At 39.3% G+C, this 19,916-nt stretch overlaps 1 protein-coding gene across 2 annotated transcripts; it reads left to right on the top strand.

Moving 5' to 3' along the window:
- The first annotated feature begins 41 nt into the window (after window positions 1–41).
- Window positions 42–18,919, top strand: Scml1 (Scm polycomb group protein like 1). Of its 2 annotated transcripts, XM_005316334.4 has the most exons (8): window positions 42–491; window positions 6,170–6,319; window positions 7,564–7,656; window positions 8,653–8,730; window positions 12,462–12,566; window positions 13,272–13,803; window positions 15,400–15,551; window positions 17,027–18,919. In XM_005316334.4, exons 2-8 carry the CDS (start codon window positions 6,287–6,289, stop codon window positions 17,159–17,161), a joined length of 1,128 nt encoding a protein of 375 aa, XP_005316391.1. In that variant the 5' UTR covers window positions 42–491; window positions 6,170–6,286; the 3' UTR covers window positions 17,162–18,919. The 2 variants fall into 2 exon arrangements, with proteins under 2 accessions (XP_005316391.1, XP_040148356.1); XM_040292422.2 differs by lacking the exon at window positions 8,653–8,730.
- Window positions 18,920–19,916: the final 997 nt, after the last annotated feature.

Below are 19,916 nucleotides of genomic sequence, written 5' to 3'. Positions count from 1 at the left end.
TCCCCGCATAGCTTCTTTCCAATTGTAGTCACTTCAGCGAAAGAAAATCTGGGATCAGGTACCCAGCTACCACCGTTACGAGACCAGCGCCCCCAGTCTCTCGGGCAGCAAGGCTCCGCCCCTCCGAAGTTCCCCTAGCAACACGGTCCTCCTCTACGGCAGTTCAGGCGCCCGCGGGATTGGCACTTCAAAGGCCAGGGCGTGTCATGGGCGATCGCCGATTGGTTCTCGGTACTGGTCCCGCCCCCATTCTCGCACGTGGAAACATCTTCGCCGTGGGCGCCGGCTGGTCCGTTCCAGTGTCAAACGCATCCCTGTGGTTCGCGACAGGTGTGCGCCACAGGGGTCAAACCTGGTTTCCGGCACAAGGACCGTTCCAAATTCTGTAGTGGCCATAACCGTCGTCCACTGGGAAGGTGGAGGTTGGGCCACCGCGGGCGGGTTTTCCGCTCCGTGGGGAGGCTGGTTTGGCCGATTCGGGACCTGAACAGGTCTAAATATATTTTTCCTTCTCTTTAACTTTCTTTTTCTTAGGTGTCAGGAGAGTACAACCGTTAAGCGACTTGGCTTAGTGGCTGGGACTCTTGGGGGGAAGAGGATTGGCTTTATGGGTAAAGAAAGTCTGCACTTCACTGCCTCAAATTTCAACGGAGCACGCGAGCGGCGGCGCGGGGGGGGGGGGGTTGGGTGTTTTCCTGGGCCTCTTCCGGGGCCTCTGGCGCGTGTGAACTTCTGAGATTTGATAACTTAAAGTGCTGGTGCCGACTTTCTGGGACGAGTTGCTTCTCTTTGCAACCCGTTACTTGGCGGAGGCGGATGGGGAATGAGAAAAGACCCAGACTCTCACTCAGACTTTTTGACTTTAAAGAATTGGCAAACTCGCGAGTTGATTCGGTAGCCTATTTTGAGATGTAGATTTTTGCGGTGTAGATTTTGAGGCTTTGGAGATAACTGCCTTTGGTCAAAGACCGTTCCGCCTCCCTGTTTTATTGTAAATACCTAAATGATCAAGAAAATAAAGATGCGGGCGTGTTGTAGAGACGCGTGTTGATCCTTTTCTTTGCTGTTAGAGGGCGGGTGCTGGAGCCAGGAAAAATGTGGGGATTCCGGGGAAGCGGGAGAACTTTCCGTACCTGCAATGTGGTCCTTTGAGAGACGTGGGTCTTAATCTGTTGGAAATCGCTTGCCTCCTTCCTCTGCCGCCTCCAAGTTTGGAATGCTCTGAGTTTTATAACATGAAGTGATAAAAACGGTTTAATCTTTACAAATAGCAACTTCTCCGCGGGGTATTTTATAAAGCAAGACGTGGGCTAGGTGCGGTTTCAAGCATTTGTCTGGCTCGCAGCAAGTGCTGGGCGACGCGGTATATTTTGGCTGCCTTATCCCCATTTGGCGGATTTTGTAGCTTCTAAAGTTGGATATGGACAATGGAAGGGCTACTTTTCAGAGTGTTACCGGAAATTTTAGCAAGCGATAGGTTGGTGTGTTTACATAAGGTTTTGTTGTAATTAAATATATATGTATATTGGAGCGGTCTGCCCAGTATTTGTTGAAGAGTTCCTGGGGGTGAAACGTCATTTCAGCCTCATCATTGTGAACTATGCTTGTATGGGATAAATTGATGGCAAGTGAATGCCTTGCGCGGTGGAGTGAACCTTTACATAACTTTTAAAATTGTTTTTAACGTGTATTTAATGTCTACAAAAAGTTTTTTAGTGTCTTAAAAAAAACAGGTGTCTTCTTGTTCTTATGTTGTTGGGATTTTAGGTTTTTAACATGAAATATAAATGGGTTTCATTTTAGGTAAACCCATTTTTTGCAGGATTTTGAATTTAAAGAATGAAATAAATTGTGCTTGATGTAGTAGTGGTGGATCTCTAAGAAAATGTTGTAGAAGCTGTGTTCGTGTACCTTTTGGGAACACATCAAAGGGAATTAAAATTTATGGTGTACCTGTGATGAAACAGGCATGATGCTGAGTGTTACACAGCCCAGTGAAGGAGATATTATTCCAATTTTACCGGTTAGAAAATTGGGGCACCGAGAAGTTATATATCTGTTTAAAGAGAAATTGCAAATTTTGAAGTTCGAATTTGGATTCAAGTGTTGCTGTCTAAAGCCCAGTTCTTTGCATCATGGCCTGGGCACTGTAAATAAAAATGTAACAGTTCTTTTGCAAGAAAGAGCAATTTGAATTTGAATTTAAATGTTTCTGACAAACCCCAGTTCTTTGCATCATGCCTGGCACTTAAAAGATGTAACATTTCTTTTTCAAAAAAGAGTTGTTATGTCTACAGTGTACAGGTACAATGTGAATGTACATTGCATGTTATGACCATGAAGGTTCATTATCTATGTGCTTCACGACTAATAGCTATGTTGGGTAGATGTGGCAAATATTCAAATAAGCAAATAAAAGCCAACAGGCATTGTTCTAAGCATATGCTGTGTATTAATTTGTTTCATCCTCATAAGTATGAGGTTTGTACTGGTATATCCATTATACAGACTTAAAAATGGAAACAGAATTTAAGTTTTCTAAAGTCATACAACTAGTAAGTGGAGGAGGTGAGATCCATACCCAGGTATTCTGGCCACAAGCCTAAAGTCTTAATGCTATTTGATGCTTCCTCTCATGTAGACAAGTGCTACAGTTGCCTTAACCCATTAAGTCCCAAATTTTCAGTTCTGTGAATATTTCAATATAATTAACACAAGTGTATTAAAATAGATTGGGAACCATAGGGTGTATATAGTACTACATTAATTACTATTACAATTATATTCTTATTGCATATTATATGCTGTATTTAAATTTTATAGGTGTTCCACATCTGAAACAATGGGACAAAATGGGTTAAAGTATAAGCATTTTTGTGGTCAGGAAAACAGTGTCACCTCCAGATGGAGTCATTGTTGATATAGCATCTTTGCTTTTGGGAAGTGGAACTTGAATTAAGCCTTCAAGTTGAATAGATTCTCCTAGGTGGAAAGACAGCAGGGTATTGTGGACAGGGAGCATGATAGGAGCCAGAGGCTCAAATAATACAAAGTCAGTGTTGATTTGTAAATGTGCCACAGAAGTAAAAAATGTCAAGAGCGCTGTGTCAGGCTCAGTGCTATCTATCTGTGGCCACATTTGGCAGCATTGTAATTAATGCAAGTGGGGAATTGTCTGAATGTAAGAGCCTATAATAGTAGTAGGCCTGCTTTGGCTGCAGAAGGCCAGGTTTTAAATATTTTAAGCTTAGAACAAGGGGGCAAGTGGTAAGAGGTGACCTGACTGGTAGTCAGGGTCCAGTTTATGTAAGGACCTTGTAGGGAGGCACTGGAGGAGCTTGGATTTTATTGTATATTGTTATGGATGGGATTCCAGGTGGCTTTACTAATAGAGAAGAAAAGGAGCTTGGATTTTATTGTGTATTGTTATGGATGGGATTCCAGGTGGTTTTACTAATAGAGAAGAAAAGGAGCTTGAGTGTGGAGGTAGGCTGCAACCCTTACTAGCTGTGAGACTTAGGTGAATTACAGTTCTTTGCCTCAGTTTTCTCATAAGGAAAATGGTGATTACAATGAAACCTACCCCATACAATTGTCAGTAGATTAACAAATAGACTACTTAACCAAGAAAAAAAAAGAAAATCCAAATTAAGTTAGAAATAATTAATGATTTTAAATTGTGATTTTCTTAACAATTCTGAAATTATGATCAAATTATCATCCTCTGGATAAAAGCAGTTTGTCAAAGAAAAAGTAGAATAATTTGAGTGGATCAGTAATCATGGAAGAACTTAGAAAATGTTATAAAGTCTGGCACAGAGTTTCTTTAAACTCTTTCAAGCCTTTAAGGCACACCTTTCTGGTGTGATGTAAACTTTTTCAGAGTGTCAAAAGAAATGGAAGGCTTCCCAATTAATTTTGCAGAGCACTTTTGATACCAGGGGTTAATAATATACCAGTATGGGTTCATTAATTGTGAGAAATGTACCTCTTACTAATGTAAGAGCTTAGACATGCAGTTTCTAAATAAAATACCAACAAATTGAATGCTATTTTCCATGATCAGCTGTATCCCTCACCCAAAGCATATTAAGAAATGTATTAATATGCTACATTAGTAGATGAAAGGAGAAAAAGTCATTGATGCCAAAAAGTTTCTTGGTTGAATTAAACCTTGAAGTTGAATAGATTCTCCTGATGCCAAAAAGTTTCTTGGTTTAAATTTTCAAATGTGGATACTATCGATATCTCTTTGACCTACTGGTTCTACTTCTAGGGATTTATTACATAGAACTACTTGCACCAGTGCAAGACTGTTTTGCAGTGTTCCATGTAAGAGCAAATCTTTAGAAGTAACTTGAATATCCATGAACTGGGGACTGGTTAAATAAATCATGACATATTTACCAGATAGCATACTAAGATGTTAAAGTGACTGTGATGTATCTTAAGGTATTGGTTTGGAGTGACTTGCTGGTTTTTTGAGCTTTCTATTAATTGAAACATATACTGTGTTCTCTTGCATTGTCTTCTACTCAAGGTTATGGTTGTAAAGTTCATCATTGCTGAGAGCAACAGTAGTTGGTTTATTCTCATTGCTGTGAATACATCAAAGTTTCATAACTTTAATTATTCAGAGCTTAAGTTTGTTTTCTAGTTAGAAAAAAACAGTTTTTAAAAAAATAAAATTTGATGGCAGTTACATCTCAAATTGGATGTGTTTTATAACTTGGAATTTTTACACATTAGTCTAACCTGGGATTTCTAACCTGGGATTCATTCTCCCGTCTTCTTCATCTCCTTTTGGTTTCTCTCCTTTGGGTCTTTGGTCATTAGTGTCACCACAGTAAAGGGAAGAGGAAACAGGAAAGAGATGAAATCTGAATCTCTTAATTGTCTTCTCATTGCTGCTGTGGCTAAGGATGGTTTAAATTAGCTTTTTTATTGATGTACCCCTCCCAGGAGCTGTGATGCTGGTGCTCAAATAGAATTTCTAGTACATAATCAGTGTTATTGTGGTCAGTGTCTTGTTTTGTCTAGAATTCTAGACTTTTGGCTGTATTTGACATCCATTTACTTAGGTTTAATCATAATTTTAGAGGTGAAGTTTTCTTTAGAGCCGCTCTGAACAGGTTTGCACGTGCAGGTGAGGAGGCAGTGTCTGTAGGGGTCTCTCTCCTCCACACGGTGGCAGTGGTGGGGCCCAATCCAGAGCTGACTCCTGGTGCTCCTTTTAGAGGCATGCTGCCTCCCCAGGTCAAGAGCCCTTTTGATGGGCTGGGGATATAGCTCAGTGGGTAGAGTGCTTGCCTTGCAGGCACAAGGCCTTGGGGGCTTGATTTTTAAAAAAGTCCTTTTGAACTCCTTTACAAAAGCAGTTAGCAGTGGTGTTCTATTGTTCACTTGTTCCCAGTACTCTGGGGACTTTAAGTTGTTAAGCAATTTGGAATTGATTTTTTTTTTTGGAGCAGGGAGAGGTTCCAGAGATTGAACTCAGGGGTATTCGACCACTGAGCCACATCCCCAGCCCTATTTTGTATTTTATTTAGAGACAGGGTCTCACTGAGTTGCTTAGCAGCTCAATTTTTGCTGAGGCTGGCTTTGAACTCATGATCCTCCTGCCTCAGCTCTCCTGAGCCACTGGGATCACAGGCGTGTGCCACCGTGCCTGGCTTAACTTTGATTTTTATTCCTAGACCTGGGCAGTGTAGCCCTTTCTTGTTTATTTTGTTTTTTGAGGGTTTTTAAAAAACTTTTTCAAATAGGTGAGTTGATTTTTGTTTCTCCACTTTTTTGGGGTGGGGGGGGGACCAGGGATTGAACTCAGGGACCACTGAGCCACATCCCCAGCCCTATTTTGTATTTTCTTTAGAGACAGGTTCTCACTGAGTTGCTTAGCACCTTGCTTTTGCTGAGGCTGGGCTTTGAACTCGAGATCCTCCTGCCTCTGCCTCCTGAGCCGCTGGGATTACTGGCATATGCCACTGTGTTGGCCCCAACCCTTTCATTTTTAAAGATTTATTCTAAGTTTCTATGGAAGAATTGTTTTGTCACTCTTTAAAATTCAAACAAAACTTAAGTTTGAAGTGCTATTCTCAGAACATATCCACATTAAAGTTATTTAGGTAGTAAATGTGTAAAGTAACTTTTTTTATGCATTGCTTTTCAGGAGTAGGAGGTTTACCAGTCTTAGGTGACTAAGCAGTTTCACAAATAAACCCTTCAGCAAGTTTAAAATTAATTAGGCTCAACTCACTGGAAGTGGACCATCTGCTGATACACAGAAATGATGTCTAATTGTTCCAGTGAGATGGATGTGGTTTGTACTCAATTTGAAATGTCTTTATTCCTTTTGTTGTGCTGTCATTGTTTTCTAAATTCACTTTAATTTCATATAGTGTTATGCATAGATCCTAAGTAAATTTTTCACCATGAATTTTGACTGATATGTATAATACTTCTTGTGAACATTGGTGTGCAAGTTTCTTTGTGAGCTTCCACTCACGTTTCTTCTGGGTAAATACCCAGAAGTTGAATTGCAAGGTTATAGAGTTGATGTAAATTTAACTTTATGAGACTCTGCCAAACAGTTTTTCAAGGTGATTGTGCTAATTTTGCAGTTCTAGTACGTTCTGCTGTTTCTTAATCCTTACAAATTGAACCAAAATATATTAAAGCATACATAATGAGGCCTAACAGAAAACACATTTATTTAGTCACATAAGGAAATGACTATTAATGCCATCTAAGTAGTCTGTGTGACTCTTAACTTGCATTAGCCCTAATGTTTTTCACCTTTGGAAATAATATTAAATATCCACCAAGAGTCATTTTTAACAAAATTATGTGAAAACACTTTGAAAAGCATAAGGCACTATACAAGAGATAGAATATTTTATAGGTCATAGTCTATACCCCAATTCCATATTATTTTGGTTACCTATCAGTGCAAGGAGAATCCAGATAATATGTATGATATATTTTGAAACAAAGATATACATAGCTACCATGTGTGTTTATTTTAAAATTATTCCTAGAGTTCATGACTTATTCTTGGAATAAATACTTATACCAAAACGTAGTAGTTATTTACACTCCCTTACTTATTTTTACCTTGTCTTATTCCAAGAATGTTTTAAGATAATTTAGAGATTCATTTATCAAGAAAAAGTGAGTGCCTGAGTGTGTTCTGTTTTGTCCACAGAGTGGCACTATTGGACTATTTAAAAATCAGGTCATTAGAAGCCATGGAACATTTTATCTTTTGTTCATGGTTAAAAATGTTTGCTTTTAAAGCAGTTTTAGTGCAGAAGACTAGTCTTCCCACCCTGAAGCACAAAAGGGGTTCAGCTCTCTGGAGATGGTACAGTAGTGTAGTGGGGTTAATGAGAACACAGTTCTGCAAGTACATCTTTTTGTGTAGTCAGTGTTTACAGTAGGCATAGGTCCTTGGTATCAGTAATAGGCTTTTGAAGCTTCTTAAAAATGAAGTTAAAGTTCCCAACATCTCTTTTAGTTTTGTATTTTATCTTTCCTGTTAAGTTATTTAATAATCTTCCTCAGATCAAAACAGGAATACCAACTTATGAAGAGGAAGATGATGACGATAACACTGTTCTTTACGCATATGAGCCAAACACTACATTTTTCAATAACGTAAGTAATATTAATTGCTAGTTGACAAGTATGTTAAAATTTGCCATTTGAAAGAAAAAGATTTCAATTCTTTTTTGGGGGAGGTACCAAAAATTGAACTTGGGCACTCGACCAATGAGCCACATCCCCAGCCTTATTTTATTTAGAGACACGATCTCACTGAGTTACTTAGCACCTTGCTTTTGCTGAGGCTGGCTTTGAACTCATGATCCTCCTGCCTCAGCCTCCAGAGCCATTGGGATTACAAGCATGTGCCACCGCACGCAGCTCAATTCTTTATGTACTATGGAAGTCCTTTAAACTCACACTCAAGGAACTGTTTCTCTGCTGAGTTTGTATGCTTTCTTTCCTTAGACAATAAGCTCTTAACCATTTTGCTTCTCCCTTGTCCTAGGAAATTCAGAGCAGTTTCATACTGGTAATCCAAACCTAGTTTCTTCTGATAAATTCCCTGGCACCCCCCTGTTATTTTTTTCCTTTGGATGTCCTGTTTTCTTGTACTGAGATTAAAAAAGAGACAGCAATGTAAGAATTTTTCTACATTGGTGAGAATTCCCACAAACACCCACAAATCTCATTTTGTGAGGGGAATTGGGGACTCAGCTCAGTACAGGGTGAGTCTTCAGACTCTTTTAAAAGAGACAGGGAAAGCACACTTTGTTCTTGTTGTTGTTGTTGTTGCTGTAGATGGACATAGTAACTATTTATTTATATGTGGTGCTGAGGATGGAACCCAGTGCCTCACACATGCTAGGCAAGCACTCTACCACTGAGCCACAACCCCAGCCCCTGTGATCCCTTTCTTAATGGGCAGTTATCATTTCCATTATCAGAATAATGTGAATTTTTGTCTCTGCTTTAAATTGTCTTTTGAAAGGTTGATGGAAAATAAAAACAATATTAAAGAGATAAATATCAAGTCCTTTTTCTCCCCTAGCATACAGTGGGAGTCTTACTGAAACAAAGCATTAACTGCTTACTTTTAAAATATTATAGCAGGAAAATGTCCTATCGGACACATCCTACAATGATGAGGAGCAGAAAACCGTTTTGGATATCCTTACCCATTGTCAGGTACGATGTTCTGTTCCTTCTGTGTGGTTTTTTAAAATGTTTTTTTCTTATTTTTTAATTTTTAATTTTTAATTTCTTTATTCTTTTTAGGCATACATGACAGTAGAGTGTATTTTGACACAGTATACATATATGGAGTATAACTTCCCGTTCCTGTCATTGTACATGATGTGGAGATACACTGGTCATGTATTTATACATGAACATAGGAGTGTTATGTCAGATTCATTCTACTGTGGTTTTCTAAAATGTTAAAATTCTCTTTATCTCATATAAAGAGAACTTGTACAATTATTTAAAATTTCACCTTATTAAAGTATTTATGATTACCACCCCATTGTGATGATTTTAAACAGTTTCTAGTTTGAATAGCATTTGCAGGTAAAACTTTTGAATCAACAATACTTGGATCTTAGGCGCTTTAAAATAAAACATTAATAACCAAATGTAGTTGTGTCTCTTTCATCTAGTTTGCTCAGTATTGAATTAAGTTCCCTAAAAATTCTAGAGAACATTGACTGATCCGAGTGGATTTTAGTATGTGCCTCACTGCATATCAAGATATCTCCATTGAAACAAAACAGCAGCCTATAAGTGTTTTTAGGAGTACTTACATAGTTTTTTTTAAAATTTTTAGTTGTAGACAGACACAGTACCTTTATTTTATTTATTTATTTTTATGTGGTGCTGAGGATCAAACCCAGTGCCTCATAAGTGTGAGGCCAGCACTCTGCCACTGAGCCACAACCCCAGCCCTAGTTTGTTTTTGTTTGGTTTAGTTTGGTTTGGTACCAGAGATTGAACCCAAGGGTGCTTAACCACATCCCCAACCCTTTTTTATATATTAAGATAGGGGCTCACTGAGTTTCTTAAGGCCTCACTAAGTTGCTGAGGCTGGGTTTGAACTCACTATCTTCCTGCCTCAGCCTCCCTTGTCCCTGGGATTACAGGCATGCACCACTGCGTCCAGCTCATCTTACATAGTTTTTTTTTTTTAATCTTTATTTTATTTATTTACTTGTTTTATATGGTGCTGAGGCTTGAACACAGTACCTCGCACTTGCTAGGCAAGCACTCTACAGCTGAGCCACAACCCCAGCCCACGTTTTCCACGTTAGCTTGTTGGTAGAGTTTGATAGAAGTTTATAATTATCAAGGGTTTTGTAAGCTGCATGCCCCAGAGGCAATGACAGTTTATGAAGAAAAAAATGTTCACCTATAAAGTTTCTTAAATAGAATGACTAGCATATTTTGAAAAGTAAAAGTCCATGTGTGTCTTTCTCATTCTTACTAGTGCCTGTAGGTCCTAGAGCCTGGGATGGGCAGAGCTGTGCAGAGGTGCTGGAGAGGCAAGGAAGAGGGCTGGGATTCGGGACAGGGCTCTTGTCCCTTGCCTAAGCAGCCTCCTAGGCCTCTGCACTGCTCAACCAAGGTCTCTGAGTAGTTGTGCAAGCTGGGATGGGATATGGCATCTTAGATAAGAAGTGCCCAGGTCCCCAAGCTCTACCCCAAATGACACACAGGGGCATTTCTCCAAATGTGTGCCTTTTGCCATCCTCTGCCTCCTTCCTTACCATTCTCACCGCCTGGTGCAGCCCTTTACCCTTCTGTTTCCTTCCTCCCAGTTCCCTCCCCGGACTCCCACCCTTGCCAGGCACCTGCTGGGTTCCCAGCTCTAGGCCAGCAGGCTGGGAGCCCTGGGCTGTCTCCTTCGAAGGTTCTTTCCCTAGCCCCAGTCCACTCTACTGTGAGAGTTCGCACCACACACTCTGCTGCCTCTTCTTTGCTGGAGACTGGAGAACCCAGGCAGCCATCTTTCCAGTCCTGATTTCTGTCCCCATGGCCAGCACACCTATTGGAGCTGAGCCATCCTTGTTCTGACTCCTTTTCCCCATAGGATAAGAACAGTGTCCTGCGCTGCCCAGGGCTGGTCCCTCCACTGGTTTCTGGCAGGCTCTCTTCCCTGTGCTGAGACCTCCCGGGGGGGGGGGGGGCATCTCTCCCTTCCTGTGTCTCCAGCCCTGTCTCTGTAACTCCCTCCCTCAGAATATCCTCCCACAGCTTTAAAACATCCCTCCTAGTTGCTGCCCTCAATCTCACCCTCCTTGTCAACCCAGCTCCTTGGATGTCTTTTATACTGCTAGCTAAATGTCTAGCTTCCTGTTTTCTCTCTTTTGGAGTGTTTTTGAAGATGCTGTTTCTTCTGCCCTTTCTGCCCTTCCAATGTATCTTTACCTGGTTGCTGTTTTTTTACCTTTAAATTCTCAGCTCAGACATCACCTCCTCTGAAAATCCTCCCTGACTGCCAGCCCAGGTTCAGTGTTGCTCTTCTGGGCATTCTTAGCCTCCTGTTCATACCTGCGCCATGCTACTGGTGATAATAAAAACAATAAGAATGCCAATAGAGTACTGAAGGTTGTTGGACCTGTCATTGTGTACTTGTGTTATCATTGGTGTTAACACAATGCTTTAGCAAAGTTCTTGTCTTCAGTAGAACCCCTAAGACATTTTCATCCCAAATTTTGTACATGAGGAAATTGAAGCACAAAGAGGTCAAATAAGCATAAAGCTAGTAAGTGTTAGAATTCTAGTATTAAAGCCAACTGTGTTCCCTAGAGCCTACACTGTTTGTCCCAGTGCACAGGTCAGTGGTTTCCCTACTTGAATATGTCTCAGGGTTACCTGGGGGGCTTGTAAAAAAAAAAAAAAAAGCCTGGTGCCCTTACTCAGATTTGTGATTTTGTATTTCTCACAAGCCTGCAGATGATGTTGATGCTGCCAGTCCAGGGACCACATTTTGAGAACTGCTATTCCAGGCTCTATTAAAATTGTCTCTTTACTTCTCTCCATAGCTGAGATGGGAGTTCCCCCAAGACCGGAGTTTTTGGGGTTTTATTTGTATTTTTAATGTCTTAGCACCTGGTGAAGTGGTTCCTATAGGTGGAAGGCCCTTAGTAATTTTTTTTTTTTTTTTTTTTTGCCCAAGGGATTGAACCCAGAGGTGCTTTACCACTGGGCTACATCCCCAGCTCTTTTTATTTTTTACTTTGAGATAGAGCCTTACTAAGTTGCCTAGGGCCTCACTAAGTTGCTGAGGCTGACTTTGACCTTGCAATCCTCCTGCCTCAGCCTCCTGAGTCACTGTGATTACATGCATGCATCATGTACCTGGCTTTAGTAAATGTTTATTTGATTGAATGAAGAAATGTTTCTGGTCTTTTAAATAAAAGTGTGGTTTTGCCTGAAATTTCTGTGTATTTCAAGAATCTCAGATTTGTATCATTCACATACTAATGGGCACATATGGGGACATGTACTCAGTGGTTTTATAAGGTTAATTGTTGACTGCATGATTTTAAAATACTTTGAAGCCAAAAGTCACATCTGTTGGATTTGGCTCTGTATAGAGTGTGGAACGCTTGCTGTCTTTTAGTTCTTGTATAGAAGGTGACTCTTTGGCTTTTTAGCAGATTTGAACACTTCTTTCCTAAAATAGCACCTTCCTTGATGTGAAATGGCAGCATCCTTTCAATGTCCATGTGGCTTCGAGTAGTGTAGGAACAGTCGAGGCTCCTTGACTGAGCCAAGAGGGTTCTGTGTCACCAACAGGCCTCAAGTCAGAACAGACATGTGTTTCACTGTGCCTAGCAGTTTGAACTTGGCTTCATGACATTTTCACACATTTTACTTTGCTTTTGAAATAGGAACTATAATACATTTTCTTTTAATAGGTTATATTTGATGCTATCCAAAACCTGGATAAAAAATTTGATGTCATTGATGGAAAGTTGGCAAAAATCCAACGTCTGCGTACAAAATCCTTTTGGAACTATCGCGTAAGTATTCTATAACTGTGATAAATGTAAAGCTGCCAGTCAGTTAGAAGGGCTAGAGAATTAGTAGCTGTGTAAGATTAGCAAGGCTGGTCTGTACTTTGTAGGAGCAGATGGGGAACTGAAATTCTATAGGAAAAATGCTAGTGTCATGACAGTAAGTTCAATAAATGAATGAATGGTAGTGAGTATTTGTATGTTTGTACCCATAATATATAAACACAATTAAAGGGCTGAGGGTGTAGGTCAGTGGTAGAGTGCTTGCCTTGCATGAATGAGGCACTGGGTTCAATCCTCAGCACAGGAAGAAAGTCTGTGAGACACAATTAAAATGTAGGCCAGAAGAGGAATAAAATTTAATCATATAATCAAGAGAGCATTTATTTTAGTAATGTAAAATAGTTTTTATGTAAAATAAATATTAATATATTAACTACTTATTTTTTCTTTCTTTCTTTTTTATACTGGGAATTGAACCCAAGGGTGCTGTACCATGGTGCTACATTGCCAGTCCATTTTATTATTTACTTGGAGACAGTGTCTAGCTAAGTTGTTTAGGGCCTCGCTAAGTTGCTGAGTCTGGCCTCTTCTATGCGATCTTCCTGCCTCAGTCTCCCGAGTCACTGGGATTACAGGCATGTGCCACCATGCTGACCTTATTTCTCTTTTTATTCACTGTTGATTATTGTTGGGCTTGTGTCATTTCAGAAGCCACTTGGATTTGCATGCAAAAATTATAATCACCTGCTTTCTAAAAAAGTTAAAGTCCAAAAAGCAAAAAAGAAGGAACGTCTCAATTCATTCTCCTATCCTGAAAGTTACAGCCCGACTTTACCAGTTCGCAGACCAGAAAATGATGACAGCAACATTGTGATCTCATCTTTTCAATCTGAGGAATCCCAGGAGATGGAGTCCCTGATCAGGGATCAGGAGTCATCCCTCAGAGATAGCCCACCGATCCCACCACTCTTCTCTGGGCGTTCATTCCAGACCTACCTCAGAAATGATGACAACACACATGGTCCTTCTATAGTGTCCTGCTTTGCCAGCCCTGGGGCTCGCAGCACCAGCAGCATCTCTTCTGCTGGAGTTTCCATAACAGTATCCTCAAATGGAGCCTCCATGCCAGTAACTACAAATGCACTGGCCCGAGGAGAGTCCAACGCTGATATGAAGAATTACCCAGGCTTGCTGGAGAATACACATGCTCTGTCATCTCACCACATGTCATCTGGTTTTGGTGAGTTTGGAATGACACATGTTACAAATATCACTATTTAACCTCTCTTCTTTAACATCCTCCATATGAGCTAGTGGAAGCTGTTTCCTATTTTGAGAGCTGGTGATGGTATTAAGGGTGAGTATTATTCACTAAATATGTATTATGTGCAAGGCCCTGTGTTAAGCAACTAATCACTGATATCCTTAATGACCCCATTGTGAAGTAGTTTTTTTGAGGCGGGTGGGAAGGGTGTACCTGGGATTAAATTCAGGGGCACTTGACCACTGAGCCACATCCCCAGCCCTATTTTGTATTTTATTTACAGACAGTCTCACTGAGTTGCTTAGTGCCTCACTTTATTTTGCTAATGCTGGCTTTGAACTCCACGATTTTCCTGCCTCAGCCTCCTGAGCTGCTGGGATTACAGGCGTGCGCCACCGCACTCGGCCCATTGTGAAGTTTTTAATATTGTTATTTTTATCCCTTTCCCTGGATGAATAACTCAAAATACTCCTAGAATGACCAGAGAGCAGATGATAGGAAAGAAAGGACATGCCTTTGGCTAATCCACACCCCAGAAGATCAAATTTGTTTTGAGTCCTCGAGGCTCTTGCAAATGACAAAACCCTCTTCACTTATCACACACACTCTTTAGGGAGTGGAGTGCTTTGCTTGAGTGAATGAATACTTGTCAGGACACAAAGAAATGTCAACACAATTTAGTGAACAGCACAGCTAAAACACGCTGAGGTGTGAGTACCTAAATTGTTTCATGTCTCAGTTATTTCTTTATTAAACAAGTAAACCTTCAACTAAAACATCTATTGCTATGCAATTAAACATGAAAGAAGAATCAAATAAAATGTTAAAGTTACTTCTGATTTAGCTCAGCAGAAAATAATCCTGTTAAAATTCAGATTAAGGGCTGGGGGTATAGCTCAATTGGTAGAGTGCTTGCCTCACATGCATAAGCCCTGGGTTCAATCCCCAGCACCAAAAAAAAAAAAAAAAAAACGTTTAAACCACAAGAGACAGGAATCTATAAAGAATTAAAGTGATGCTAAAAATATCCATATTGAAACTATGGGAGAGATTTGGTGAAAGAACTAATTTGGTCCTCCAAGATAATGGGGTTGTTGAAATTCCTTGATTAAAGTGAACAAGTTTAAGCAACTATAAAATGGTAAATTTGGAGAGTTTCCATTGTATTTAGTAAAATAAACCTGATTTAGAGAGATTGAGAGAAATTCATTGAAACACTTAAGAATGTAATGGGTTAGGTTAGATTTACCTAATTTAATCCACGTAATGGATCTTTTGCTGTATGGCCCAAGAGGCCTTGAATTGCTTGGTCTGTTTTATAATTTTTAAAGCTTTAAGGGAACTTCTGAAGCTGCTTCCGTTTAGGGGCGGTCATATGGGATGCTCTTATGCAGCTGTCTTGATCATCTTTAATGTAGGCTTTTACTAATTTTACAGTTGGAGTCTTGAGTCCTTGCTTGGGTATGTAAGTGAAGGTTCCAGAAATTAGACCATTACTCCCTACCTAACATCTCTTTCAGGATAATGATCAGGTCAAGTGATTTGTGTTTTTTTTTTCCCCTCATTGTGAAGCTACAAGTTCACCAGTTCAATCTGAACCCATTGTGATTAACCAAGACTACCCGGAGGATCCTTTAACCTGGTCTGTGGATGATGTGATCCTGTTTCTGAACCATACAGATCCTCAGATGTCAGGCCCCCTCTCTGGCCTCATTGAGCAACATGTAATGTATCTTTTCGGGGGGAGGGTTACTGGGGATTGAACTCAGGGGCACTCAACCACTGAGCCACATCCCCAGCACTATTTTGTATTTTATTTAGAGACAGGGTCTCACTCAGTTGCTTAACACCTTGCTGTTGCTGAGGCTGGCTTTGAACTCTCCATCCTCCTGCCTCAGGCTCCCAAGCCCAGCCACTGGGATTATAGGCGCTCGCCACTACAACTAGCCTGTAATGTATCTTTTGATCTCCAGGCAGGCCTTTCAGTTAGATACTGAGTTGTGTGGATGGTGGGGGAACCCTATCAACTGAATTTGCCATTTAAGAGAAAGGTTATTTTGCCCAACATTAGATCCTTAAATAGTAGGTTAATGGTCTTTCTTTAAATGGGAATCCAAGCGCCTAATATTCTAAACAGCCTCACATTCTCAAGAGGATGGTTCTGCATTGCCACTTTCAGGTGGACCCCCCTTTTGTAAAGACAGATACAAGGATCCTCCCCACCCCTCAACCTGTTCCCTGCTCAGCCCTAGGACCATGAGTAGGAGAGGGTGACTACAATCTGTAACAGGGCGGCCTTTTTACTATGATACCCAATATATCCAGCAACTAATTCCAATCGATTCAATTCTGTTAACCTTATATGGTTTGTGACGTTTTATGATGCTGATGCCCTCAGGCTGTACCAGACCCTTTAAAAAGCAACACCCTGGGATAAATTTTAAGTTCTAATTTCTTCCATTTCTAGTTTTACTTAGTAGAAAATGTACAGAAGATGCCTGGCAAAGATGGTACTATAAGGGATTTCAGGTCTTTTCAGACAGTGATACTTGATTAAGTAAAATTTTTTCTTTAAATTGGAGCATGTAAAAAATCAAATAATAATATGCCTTAGGCAATGTAAGTTGGTTAGTTAAGATAATACGAAATTTTAAAAGAGCGCCTTGCAACTATCAAATAATATTTTTACTGTGTGTTCTAATGAATACAGTCAGTGGCCATGTATCTAATGTGCCATTTTCACTGTGATAAGAAAACCAGCAGTTTCACATCTAATTAGCTTCAGACAACTAATTATTTTTATCAAAAATACAACACTGTATAGTATGTTTATAGTTTGCATTGACATTGAGATACTCACATTCCCAGCCCTTGTCAGGAAGCTAATGAACATCTGAAATGAATTTCTGTCATTCATAGTTTTTACTTATTTTGTCATAGATATGTGGTATGTAATTCAACATATGGTATTTAATTAGGTAGTTTGACAGTTTATTTTTAAAATATTAGGCCAAATTTTTACCAAATGATGCTTCACTGTGCAGATTATATTTTTAACAGTCTTTATAGAGTAGATGCATATTCAGAGACTGGAAAGAGCTGCTCTCTGATTTGTTGCACATGTTCTTATATATATAAAGAACCAATCTGATCAAATATGAAAATATTATTAATTATTGTAATTCCCTTCTCTCTGTAGGAAATTGATGGGAAGGCCTTGCTGTTGCTGACCAGTGACACCATGATCAAGTACATGGGGTTGAAGCTTGGAACCGTCTTGAAACTGTGCCACTACATCGAAAAGCTTAAAGAAGAAAAAGGCCTCAACAATTGAGTGTTTGCAGAAGTTTAGATTAGGTTTACCAGTACCTTCTTAAAGTCATTATTCTGTCCTTAGTAGTTTCTGTTTTGTAGAAGGTTCCTCTAAAAAATGTTATATCCACAATTGTAAAATGATAAGTCAATGATAAGTCAAGTTTACTTATTTAAAAACCATTTAACATTTTAGTATTAGCACATTCAAATTGAAAGTTCATTCTTTATGCCTTTTTGTTATTTTTCATCATATAGTTTACAAATACACTTCATGTAGGAAATGGCAAAAAACCCTTTGATTTATGTGCATCTTTATATTTAGAGCCACAACAGCTTAAGAGGAAATACAACCTCTGGAATTAAATCCATATGGGGGAATTTTTCCTTAAAAGAGAATTTTTCCTTAAAAGAGAATCTATAGGCATCTTCTCTTTCTCAATTATTTTGTCTGATATGTTTTACCAGTTTCCAGAAAAGAAATAGCTATATAAAGTATTTTACTCTCTGTTTTTATCTTTACATATTGCACTTGTTAGATTTAGAGGGGGAAAAATGAGTTTATAGACTTCTTGAAATATTTGTACCAGTTTTGGGATAAGTTATAGGATTGATAGAATGGTCATTTTATGCAAGAGATATTTACTGCTGGAGTAGTGTAGGTGGAGTCACTATTTTATTTGTTGAAATACCTGTTATTTTAAAGCTTACACGTTTTGGCTAAGGTTAGACATATAAATAGGAATTAATTATCCACATCTCTCTATGAAGATACCTATATCCAAGTGATTAAAAGAATCTTATTTTTGTGACATGTGTTTATTCCTCATATGAGTGCTATTTCATACTTTTCTTTTATTCTGTATGTGAAGTATATACACAAGTAAATCTTTTTAAATTTAAAATGGCATTTTGTACTGTTTCAGAAGAAATAATGATCCAGTATTAATGAGATGTTTTTATTCTGTTATATATGCCATATTTGCTATCACTAGTACCTCTCAGCTTATTCTTCAGGGAATCACATTCACAATCAAAAAATCAATCCTCGGGTTGGTTCCCTTTTATGGAAGTTCTCTGTCTTGTGTAGTATTTCTAATTATTTTACCTGGTTCTGAGCCATTTATCCTGCTAAACTTTGAATGATAACATTAGTTCCAACTTATTGATTTGGGCTTAATTTTATAATTTTAAAACTTTTAAGAGAAATATGTTCATCATCATTATTCTCTTATTGTTAAATTGTTTAACTTTGGTATAATATTTTTAAGCTGTGAGAATTGGTGCTAATAATTGTATTGGCCACTTGTTATAAATGTTAATATGCTGGGCATGGTGGCACATGCCTATAGTCCAAGTTATTTGGAGGCTGAGAGTGGAGGATTACAACTTTGAGGACAATCTCAGTCTCTTAGTGAGACCCTCTCTTAACATAAAAACATAAAAAGGGTTGGGGGCCACCCCTGAGTTCAACTTCCAATGCTACAAAAATAAAAAAGTAATTGTTCACCAGGGGCAAGAATATACACTTTGTTTAGACAACCAGCTGTATACACAAGTGTAACTATTTATTGGGCACATATAATTTAAAGGATGGCTTTATCTGTGTTATTCCATATGTGGTATGAAGCAAAATTGTAACTTAAACTTGGTCTTCTGTCAAATTGTTTGTATGAAGATGCTGTGCCCAGGTGCTTTAACCTCAGGTGTTTGAAAAATACTATGTTTCACTGTTTTTAGATCTTAAAATATAATAAAGTTGAATAACTGCAACAATTAATGCCAAAGCCTCAGATTTGATTTCTCTTGCTTTCACCATATCACATGAGTGCATGTATTTGTTAAAGGTGAAAAAGGGCCATTTTAGTAAGTTCTGTGGTTTTATATGTTCAACTACTTGAATTTTAAAATATGCCCTGATTCTCTTGTTAAATAGATACCTAGCAGCAAAGGGCAATATCCTTTAAAGGAGACTCCAGGGGACCCAGAAGAAAATTAAATCAGTGAGTTTTATTTGTGCTCACTGTTACTGAGGTTTTAATGGGTTATGCGAGTGTGCTGGAAAGTGCCTTCCAAATGCCTCTTCCTGTCTAAGTTTGTGTGTCTCTCTGGCAACTCTGGCTGCTCTTTAACCATTAGGAACATAAGCTGCCTCTCTGATACACCTGTTGTGTTCCCCCTGCCTTTAGATGGCCCAGCTTACATGGCAAGTTCCTCTTGGAGAATACAAGTGACAACCAAGTAGCCTTAATTATTCAGCACCTGTGTTCACTCCAGTGAGGACCCAAGCCAGGCTTACTGCTGCTGCTTCCCAGTAGTGTGGCCTATGGCAGGCAATGTGTTTTTGGAAACAGAGGGGCCCTGACCAAGGCTCCAGGGATGAAGCTCTACAAGTTAGAATGGGGCTGTCAAGTGACCTGAGATTGGAGTGATAAGCACACCTTTTCTTCCCTATCCTGTGTGTAAAATTTTTAAACCAGAGGCTGTCTTGCATATTACCTATCCTGTGATTTTTTTTGTCCAGACTTTAAAAATGATCTTTCTTCTAGTTTTGCCTATGAGTCCACCTCTTGACCCTCTGTAGTCCACAGAATTCTTCAACTTGACCTCTCAGGCCTTCAGGCACATCCAGCGTTTGCTTTGGGCTTTCATCTGGGTGACTTCCCATCACTGGAATGTCTTCTAGTATGTTCTAGAGTGGGATTTCCCCAACTTTTAAACCCAAGTCTTCTCCTGCAGACATAAAAACATCATGCCCTTCTGTAATGTATTTTTTT

The sequence above is a fragment of the Ictidomys tridecemlineatus genome, chromosome X, assembly GCF_052094955.1.
Source record: "Ictidomys tridecemlineatus isolate mIctTri1 chromosome X, mIctTri1.hap1, whole genome shotgun sequence".
Taxonomy (NCBI): Eukaryota; Metazoa; Chordata; class Mammalia; order Rodentia; family Sciuridae; genus Ictidomys; species Ictidomys tridecemlineatus.
This window is presented reverse-complemented; position numbering and strand designations above follow the sequence as displayed.

Bases quoted from the DNA above. Each gene is read 5' to 3' on its own strand.
- Scml1 (XM_005316334.4), top strand. From the start codon at position 6,287: ATGATGTCTAATTGTTCCAGTGAGATGGATGTG. The intron at 13,804-15,399 runs GTGAGTTTGGAA...CTCATTGTGAAG, and splicing joins CCACATGTCATCTGGTTTTG to CTACAAGTTCACCAGTTCAA. The intron at 15,552-17,026 runs GTAATGTATCTT...TTCTCTCTGTAG, and splicing joins CTGGCCTCATTGAGCAACAT to GAAATTGATGGGAAGGCCTT.